A 10,792-nucleotide genomic window follows, 5' to 3' on the forward strand; every position below is an offset into this window, starting at 1 on the left:
TGAGACATCTTTTGCTTAAACGAAAGCCCATATATATACTTAAGTTCCAGTGATTTGACTATCCTCTACTTACCCGGTCACCAGGATACAACACTAAGATCTGTAGCTGTTAGAAAGATCTCAAGGAAGTTCGGCATAAAATCTTCTTTCTCAGGGTTAGTTGTCTTACACACTGCATGCATACAATAACAAAAGGGTAAGATGAAATCTATAAGCTCGCAGAAGTTAAGAGCTCAGTGCACTGCATTCTCAGCAAAGGTATTCCCACTAAGGGGGTGTTTGGTATCAAATTAGTAAATGTAAGGGAATGGAAACAAATTAGGAGGGGAAAGGGTAATATATAGTGTTACCCTTACTAGTTGTTTGGTATTACTAAGGAAACGTAAACAATTATAACCAATCCCTTTCCTCTTGTTTGGCATACATAACTTGGTAACAAATAGCTTTCCTTCTAATTTTTGATGTCTTGGCTAACTTTTGATATACATTATACAATGTAGAGCAACACTAATTACCATAATATATATATATATATATATATATATATATATATATATATATATATATATATATATATATATATATATATATATATATATCTTTGAACCGATTACCATAATATATCATATGCTAGATATATAGGCAAAGTCACATAAGTTGTTGATTATAAAAGCATTGAAATTCTAGTATTCTCAAAAAAAAAAAAAAAAATCATTTAAAAACCATTAAAACATTAATTCCAATAACAACAAATTAGGACAAAACTTTCTAATTCTTCTTAAGAAGATCAATTGCATATTGTTTCTTCATATTAGTTGGAGTTGGATAGAAGATGCGAAGCTTATGTTCTTCCGCCATGAGAATTGTAGCAACCTCTAAAGCTTCGGATGGAGAAATTCCATCTAACTTCATCACCTCATCAAAAACCTTGTTCACTTTTTCATCCATCATTTGCTCTCTTTCTTCCGCTTTAGACCATGCACTAGCCATAGTCCCAAGATTAACATTGATACTTTCAAATATCTTCCCAAAATTGTTAGAAAAATCATGGAGGGAGCCCACCAAATCATCATCATCATTCCTACAAAAACTCTTCAAATCTACCTTGTTCTTTCCCTTTACCTTAGCCTCCTTCTCCTTTGTAGAACATTTTCCGGATTGAGTAGTGGAATCACTTGCGGAAGAATGAATCGTAGAAGCCTTCACTTTTGCCATTTTTGAAGGAGTTGAATGATCATCCTCTATCTTCATGGGACGTTTTTCGGATTGACTTGTAGAAGAATAAGTGTCCGAATGAGTAGAATTCACATCATCTTCTTCATCACTCTCGACATTCAATGGTTGCTTATCAATCTCTTCATCCATATCTTCTATAGCATCAACAAACGACTCACTTGCATCTCCGGTAGCTTTGTCTTTTGCATAAATTTCTGCTAGAGTGTCATAATGAATGAATGGAACTCCAAACAACCCCTTAGCTTTCTTATGAGTCTGCCATATAAGAGAGAATACAACAAGATTAATTCACAAGGCAAAATTTTACTGAAAAAGACAGCAGTCTATATGTGTTGCTAAGCTGCTCATCAGGTTAACATAAGCACCACAAGAATACATAAAATTCCAGAAATACCAATCTAAAAAGCACAACAAAATATTAATTAATGTTGTAAATCATAATGAATGTGCTTAAGTTATACTATAGTTTATTATGTAAGGTTAAGGTCATGTTAAGGGAATAAGGGATATCTGGATCACTATTACATCAAGTATCAACTAATCTGAATTATTAGTTTCTAAAAAAAATAATTAAAAAAAAAAGAAATCTAATCTGAATCATTGATAAACAACTCACAAACATCAAAGATCAAAATATAACAAGCCACTGATTCAATCCTTACAACTTCCTTTCTATTGTGAGATCCAGCCATTTTACCAGAGATCACCTCTATTGTTAAGCTATGAAATCCTCAGCAAATTCAACCCAAAATATAGCAAATATTATGGCAGAAAATCCACTACATAAAAATGAAAAGCTATCTCTCATAAATTCTGTAATTATATGAATTAATTACACTTGTATGAACATGATATGGCAGAAAATCCACTGCATAAAAATGTTACTACAATTGATCCGAGTCAGACTAAAGTGAAGTACTTGCTTACCATGGACAATTTTTACTCAGAGAAAGCACCATCCGGTCAGTATTGCTTAGCAGATTTTCTTCAAGAAGCTAATTTACTTGTTGGTTAAATTGATGACTTAATTTGCATGATATGGAAGAAAATAGGCTTAACAGAAATGATACTTCCAAGGATTATCAAATAACAATCAGGCAACATTCCCTTAATGAATTCAGACATTTTGCTTTCAAACTAAGGCTTCATAAAGAAGCTCAGATTATATAAATGAAGCATGTATGCTCACAAGTGACAACAACTAAGCTTAATGAGGCAATTATTATATAAAGAAGCATGTATAACTTGTAATGTATCCTTAACAAGACTGACCAAACACCAAACTTAGGTGCAGGCAAAATCATTTTCCTTAGCACCAGCTTTCTTATGAGACAATTATTGTGATGAATTAAAGCAATGAAAAGCAAACTTGCTGCATATGGAACAATTCCAAGTCATCAATCAACAAACAAGAAACATTGCACACCAATTAAATTTCAAATGCCAACAGGGGAATAGCAGCAGGGGAATATCAGAAAGGAAGAGGAAAGCAGCAAGGTAGCAACAAAAGACCACCGGAATAGCAAACTGCAGGGGAATAGCAGCAGGGGGGAGGGGCAGTAGGGCAATAGCAGCATGGGGGAGGGGCAGCAGTAGGGGAATAGCAGAAGGGGGGAGGAAAGCAGCATAAGTAGAAGTAGAGGAGCAGCATAAGGGAGGGGGGAGCAACATACCTTTACCCATCCATCGAACACCGACTTATCTACTTGTAGAATCTTCTTCTCAGCATCCCATCCAAATCCTGAGGTGGATAACATTTCCACCAATGCACTATATTTCTCCGACCAATGCTTGATCCTCGACTCAATGTGGGGAACCGCTCTCAAGTCGCAATAGGAAGTAAACCATTGATCATCTCTTCCAACTTATTCATGTAACCATTCTTAAACCCATTCTCACACTTCCACTTCGGATCGCAACTCAACTCATGCAAATATCTTATTAGAACCGCATCTTCTTCATACGTCCAATACCTTTTATTTTTACCTCTACCTCGATTGCTTGCCTCACCCTTAGCTTGACTAGCCTCCATTTGAAAAAATTGCCGATTAAAAGGCATGTTAGAATTGAACAGAACAAATTACAAGGCTGATTATAATAGAACATATCATACATAACAGATTAGACAAAACTGAAAATCATATTATAAGGCATATTAGACAAAACTGAACATAACATATTATAAGGCATAACATAATTTTTATGTTATTGACCATGTTTACCTCTCGCCCTCCAATCGTTAAACATATCTTGGGCTAATGTGTTTCTAAAATTGGTCCAATGATCTGAAGTAGCAACACTTGTAATAAATTCCCTCTCATCATCAGAATCACTCTCGGAATCATCATCTGATTCACTCAATTCATCTTCTTTTATATCATCCGTAGGCACGAATTTTCTAATTAGATTATGCAATAAGAAACAAGCCATCACGATACGTCCATGAGTTCGAATAGGGAAAAATGAAGGACTCCTAAGTATACTCCATCTTCCTTTAACTAGGCCAAAACATCTCTCAATCACATTTCGCGCCCTAGCATGTTTCATGTTATAGAATTCCTCGGCACTTTCGGGTTGTCGATCCGTCCATTCTTTTAAATGGTATCTTTAACCTTTATATGGAGCAAGAAAACCCTCACAATTCGTATACCCCGCATCAGCCAAATAATAATTACCTTAAAAAAAAACCTTCACTTACCTCACAAAAACTAACAAAACATATATACTCACAAAAAAAAGACCTTCACTTACCTCGAGGTACCTTAAAACCGTTTGGTCTAGAAAGAGCATTTCGAAGTACACATATATCATGGGCCGAACCTTCCCAACCAGGAAGAACATAAATAAATTGCATATTAGGTGCACAAACACCCAATACATTCATAGCAATCGTTCCTTTTCTTGTTCTATACTTTGGTCGTTGTTGTGAAGGCACATTTACATTAATGTAAGTCCCATCTAATGCCCCTAAACAATTCTACAAAAATAGGAAAAAATATTACTTACAAACAAGCACAAATAAGAAAATCCTAGCAAAATTTAGGGGCTTTGAAAATACCAATACGTTGAAGGATTTCCACCTTTCATCTTCACAATCATCCAATATTGGTGTGGGATTGTAAAGTAGTACTTCATGCAACTTGAGAAAAGCCCTTAGACAAAGGTGACATTGTCGACTCACAGTTTCTCCACTTCTAAAGAAGTATTGTCCAATAGACCTATTCTTCTTATGATGAGCCAACGTGTATAAAAACATGGCTACTATCTCTTGAAGCGACATGTTTTTTGTTCCACTCAAACCCCTAATGTCTCTAAGCATCTCACAAATAATATTGAAAGTTCTTCTATTAACGCGAAGCTCACTCTTGCATTTCACATCACTCTCCTTATAAAGCCCTCTCAATACCAACATTCGTAACAATTTTTTGTTTCTTTTCCTTTCTTTTATTTGAACCCTCCTTATTGTAACAACGCAAATTATATACCACATCAAATACATCATCAACATGATAATAACCCTTGCAATTACTAATTGTATTTGTTTTAGTTTTTTCTTCCTTATAGAATGCACAAGTCGAGCCATTGTACAAGAAACACAGAAAACAAATGACAATTGAACCTGATAAACGACAAAACAATAAATATATCAATCTCTAGTTAATCTCATAACAAGTGCATAACAAATCAAATCTACCGATATAAATATTCCTATGGTAGAATACATGTCATATAGATTCAACAATTTACCTACACCAACCAAATTATATGAATATTCCTATGGTAGAATACATGTCATATACATGTCATGCAGCAAGTAGAAGGCTTCCAAAATCGAAGCAGTTTAGTTTGCTCCAATGTGCTATATAATTAAGATATTAGCATTAGATTATGTCCACTAACCAAATGATCACATAAAAGTGGATGAATATTATTTCAGTAATCAAAAGACAAATTCCATAATTTGAAATCTGACACTTTGTGACTTGAGGAAAACATATCTAACAGATCAAATCATTGACATACAAAAATTAAAACACAGAGAGATAACAACATGCATATATTGTTGCATTGCTACAAACATGAGAAATTCTCCTAATACTTTGAAAAATAAACAAAAATGAATAACAACAAATACAACGACACACAATTCTTAAATAAGGGCATGTAAATCGAAAAGAGTGACAAAACATCAGTAAGTATTACTATTAAGCATGAAATCAAAATTTGGGGGAAAAGAAGCCAAATAATTATAGCATAAAATCAAAATTCGCATAACAAAACATCAGTAAGTATTATTTCATAAAATCGAAATTGATATCATGTTAGCAATTATGTCATGAAGCAAAAAGCAGGAGATTCAATTGAGAAAAATAAAACTGAAAAATTAGGACAGAAAACCCTAGAAATTAACACCATAAATCGAAAATAGCAATCAACACAAACAAAAATATAGATCGCAAATCAAATTGATTAGCAATCTTTCAATATACAGTAGAAAAATCAAAACGCAATCAATCAAACAAAATTTTTATAAATTCAACACAACTAAAAAACTAGGGTTCTTCAACAAATAAAATAGTGAGAGATCAAACCTTAAGGTTGTAGATTTATGGAAATTTGAAGTACGAAAATTTAGGGTTCTTCAGCGAATTTGTGGCTTCGATCGATCAAAGTTGAGGATTGTGGGGAGATCTATTGTATGAGAGGAGAGAGAATAGATAGAGGAAAGAAACGGGATTTGTTTCCCCAAGTTTTACAGTGGAAACAAAGTGGTGGAATGGGTTAGAGGAAGGAAACGGTTTCTATTACTTAACTCTTTAACCAAACATCTTCTAATGGAAACGGTAACCCGATTCCGTTTCTAGCCCTATAAAACGCCCATACCAAACATGCTCTAATTATGTACAACATTATAATTGGGTATGGTGCAAATGATGCAAATTAGAACAGAAACTAACTGCAATAAATTGCATAAATTACTAAGATCAATTTAAAATCTCCGGAGAAAAAAAAAAGAAAAAAAAAAGAGAGAGAAACCAAGTTCATTGCTAATATTACAAAATTGCTAAGCTAACATAGCAAAATAATTCTAACAAAAACCCTATAGTGGTGTCGTAACTAAATCTACCTCCACCCCTTCGTCACGATCATAGTCCTCATCATCAACTATAACTTCTCCATCTTGAAGAGGTTGGACACCCATGGATAAAGGTGGGGTGTCATCCAATCTGTCATACTCTTCTTCATCTACGACATCTTCAACACCAACAATTCGTCTTTTTCCTTGAACCACAACACGCCACATTGGATCCATATTGTCTTTGATGTAAAAAAATATGTTTAGCTTGTTTTGCTAGGATGAAAGGCTCCTCACCTTCTATATAACGACTTGAATCTACCAAAGTATAACCAAACATAATATCCCTTTTTTGTCCACGACGATTGTCAACCCACTTGCATCGAAAAAGAGGATTGGTGAAATCAACATAGTCTAGCTCCCAAATCTCTTGAATAACCCCATAATATGCTTTTGTCGTATCGATTGTCCTTGTATCTTTGGCACTTGAGTATTCTATTGAAGATGCAACTACAAGAAAGCCACTATTCTGCTGAACACTCTTTTCATCCTTAAGATAAGTAGAGAAAGAATATCCGTTGATATCGTAGCTCTCATAAGTATAAACAAGTGGTTGGGGACCTCGTGCTAGCCACTTGATCTTCTGGTATATTTTCATTTTGACTCAATTGAAGCTTCACCTGGACTTGAAACCACTCAACAAACCGGTGATTGTGCTCTTGCATCAATGAATAAGCAGTTATTCTTGAATTTTGACATTGCAATTCATATAGATGCTTTTCTATGTATGGATGAACTTCAGAGAGCTGTTGCAAAACATATCGATGGGCCTTTTGAAATCTGTCAATCGGAGGCCTAACCAATTTTCGACCAACTGTACCCTTCCCTTGCAGCCTTCCTTCATGTCGAGATATGGGAACACCAATTCCTTTAGCCCTAGCCAAGAACACAGCACAAAAGTTCTCGGCTTCCTCTGCCACGGTAGCTTGAATGATACTACCCTCAGGACTTGCTCTATTTTTAACTTTATCTTGCAAACTTCCCATGTGCCTTTCATAAGGGTACATATAATGCATGAACACAGGACCGCATTCTTTAATCTCTCGAGGTAAGTGGATAACTACGTGTACCATTATATCAAAGAATGAGGGTGGAAAATACATCTCGAACTTGCATAAGGTTTCAATAACATCAACTTCCATTTCATCTAGCCTTTTGGGATCGATTGCCTTACTACATATGTCACTGAAAAAGTGACAAAGCTTCACAACGGCATACCTAACATGTTTCGGCAAAAGCCCCCGAATAGCAATTGGTAAGAATACTTGCATCATGACATGACAATCATGACATTTCATACCAGCTACTTTCTTATCGATTACCGAAACAAAACGACTCACATTCGATAAATACCTCGTAGGTACCTTGATTCCTTTCAAACATTCACAAAAAATCCTCTTATCTTCCTTGGACAATGTGTAGCACGCATGAGGCAAGAATGATTTCTTCTTGCTTTCATTATCCTCGGGCCATAACTTTGGTCGAACATTGGCTTCCTTCATGTCTCTACGCACAGTAGCACCATCCTTGGTCTTCCCCTTAATATTCAACAATGTCCCAATCAATGAATCACAAACATTTTTTTCAATATGCATCACATCTAGACAATGTCTAACTCTTAAGTGCTTCCAATAAGGAAGTTCCCATAACTTAGACACTTTTTTCCATAGAACACCCTTCTTTAGTTTCGGTGTGTGAAGCTTTCCGTAGATTGTGTTGATATGTTTAATTCTTTCATAAATCTGGGTCTCTGTCAATGGCTTACGACACACTCCTTTCTCAATAAACCCGTTGAATTGTTTCTTCATCTTTCGATATGGATGGTCTTGACGAAGTGACCTTCTAGTATGCAAATACACATTCTTACCCCAATGTTTCAGGTATGTAACTGGCATATCATCTTCACACTGGGCATGCTTTTTGTCCTTTGTTTTTGTACCCCGACAAATTTCTATACGCCGGAAAATTATTAATGGTACAGAAAATCATGGCTCTTAGTCTGAAATTCGTCCCGGTATGAGCATCGAATGTCACAACACCTTCATCCCACAACAGCTTCAAATCATCTATGAGCGGCTCTAAGTACACATCTATGTCATGACCAGGTTGTTTAGGACCTGATATTAACAGTGACCGCATGATGTACTTTCGCTTCTGGCACAACTAAGGAGGTAAGTTGTATATCAACAAAAGAACCGGCCATGTGCTATGTTTGCTACTTAAAGTGCCATAAGGGTTCATCCCGTCTGTACTCAACGCAAGCCTCAAGTTACTAGGCTCATTACCGAACTCTGGAAATGTCTCATCAATGTGTTTCCATTGCAATGAATCAGCCGGGTGTCTAATTAACCCATCTTTCTTCCTCTCATTGTCATGCCACACCAAGTTTTTAGCATCTTGCTTGATTGAAAGTAGATGCATAAACCTTGGAATTATTGGAAGATACCATACGACCTTAGCTGGCGGCCACTTCTTACGGTCCAAGTTTAAATCCTCCCGCTTGTATCGAGACTCACCGCACTGTGGACAAGCATCTAAGTTTTCATTCTCCTTTAGAAAAAGCACACAGTCATTAGGACATGCATGGATCTTGGTGTACTCCAAACCCATGGGACACATCTTTCTTCGCATAATAGGTGAACTTAGGAATATCATTTCCCTCGGGGAACATATCCGAAAGAGTTTCTAACAACAAAGTGAAACTCGTGTCAATCCAACCGCAATTTGCTTTCAAGTTGAATAATGTTAACACCCCCGAAAGCTTGGAATACTTTGTACAACCAGGATATAGTGGTGTCTCTGTAGCCTTTGACACCTCCTCAATTGTACGAGAATTTACATTCACATGATCCTCCAACCCTTCCATCATATCATTGATGTTATCTTCATCAATATTGTTTTCATGATCAAACCCATCATTATTATCACTACCACCCGACTCCCTATCAAGTTCGGTATCATTATTAACAGAAGATGAACTGCCCATAGGAATAAGTTTTTCACCATGCCAGTACCAAACCGTGTAGTCTGATATGAACCCATGAATAATCAAATGTTCCTCTATTTTCTTAATGTCATCCCACCTTTTCACGTTCTTGCAATGACAACAAGGGCAGAAGATAGGTCTTGCCCTAGTAAGTCTTTGTTCAACAACAACACTCCACTGATGTTGCATAGCAATTTTACAAAACTCATTAACTCCTTCCAAGTATGCAGGTGAAGTTCGAATTGCATCATACATCCATTCACGATTCATTTCTATAATGTAATAACATGTTATATTCAACACCAAAAAAAGCAAAGTATCTACCCAGTTATGGTGTGATTCATAACTAGAAATTGAACGACAAAGTATATACTATGATATAACACACACTAATTAAGGCAGATGAACTTTATATCTGAAATGTCATAAACCCAAAATCGACAAAATCCACCTAATAGTGAGATAACACATATAACACTTAAAACCAAGCTAATCAAAGCATTCAAAAACATTACACAACCAAAAAATCAAGAGATTAACCCTATAAAAGTAAATTAAATTAAATTACACAACTACACCTCAAAGATCTTAACCCAAAAAATAATTGAGACTCCCAAAATATAATTCAAATACAATAGATAAATAAAATATAAACAGAAGCTATCAACATAATATTGAGACACAAAATTGAATAGGTATTTAAATGCAATATAGACAGAAAATTAAGACGAAAAACTGAAACAGATATTTAAATTTAATATAAATAAGTATAAATTTAAATTCAATATAATAAAATCAAACTCCCAAATCAAATAACATTGAAACAAAAAATTGAAAGCAGATTTCAATCTGATTTCTAGCATTTACCCCCAAAACCTCATCATCGCAAAATCATACAAGCATAGCAAGACTCTCGAATTTCAAGCATAGCCCTCGGAATTCAGAAATTATAAACATAATAATCAGAACTTGCAAAAAAAAATCGTAGCCCTAGGATTTCTAGAGTACAACAGCTAAAGAAGTGAAAGAGCCCAATTTGCATGTAAAAAAAAATCTAAAAAATTCTCGACAAATACCTAAATTACTGTTGAAGCATCCTGACAGTGGCTGACGGTCGAACCAGCGGCCTGGCGGTGAAACAATGGTGAACATCGCCGGTGAGAAAGAACCTACTTGAACTTTGGCGTAGGTCGATAATTGTGGAAGGCCTAGTGGTCGGTAAATGCTTGAACTCCGGCGAAACTCCAACGGTCTTCAAGTTGCAGGTGGATGGCAGAACTCCGTCGGCTTCAACCCATCGTAGCCTCGCAGGTCGCCGTCTTCGATCAATTTTCGTGGGTTTTGTGGAGAATTTTCGTGGGTTTTGTGGGAAATTTTCGTGGGAGTTTTTTTGTTTTGGGGGAAATATTTTAGACTAAGGTTGGGGGTAATAG

The 10,792-nt window shown here is 35.7% G+C and overlaps 1 protein-coding gene and 1 pseudogene across 1 annotated transcript; both read right to left on the reverse strand.

Annotated features, from left to right (window-relative positions):
- Window positions 1–768: 768 nt before the first annotated feature.
- Window positions 769–4,819, reverse strand: LOC145591968 (uncharacterized; annotated as a pseudogene).
- Window positions 4,820–6,337: 1,518 nt separating this feature from the next.
- Window positions 6,338–9,629, reverse strand: LOC145591969 (uncharacterized). The gene is made up of 6 exons (XM_081648445.1): window positions 8,973–9,629; window positions 8,659–8,923; window positions 8,413–8,490; window positions 6,949–8,324; window positions 6,611–6,863; window positions 6,338–6,519 (listed from the first exon to the last, which is right to left on the reverse strand). The coding sequence occupies exons 1-6, from the start codon at window positions 9,627–9,629 to the stop codon at window positions 6,338–6,340; spliced, it is 2,811 nt and encodes a 936-aa protein (XP_081504571.1).
- Between the last annotated feature and the right edge of the window lie 1,163 nt (window positions 9,630–10,792).

Source organism: Chenopodium album, chromosome 18 (assembly GCF_948465745.1).
Source record: "Chenopodium album chromosome 18, dcCheAlbu1.1, whole genome shotgun sequence".
NCBI lineage: Eukaryota > Viridiplantae > Streptophyta > Magnoliopsida > Caryophyllales > Amaranthaceae > Chenopodium > Chenopodium album.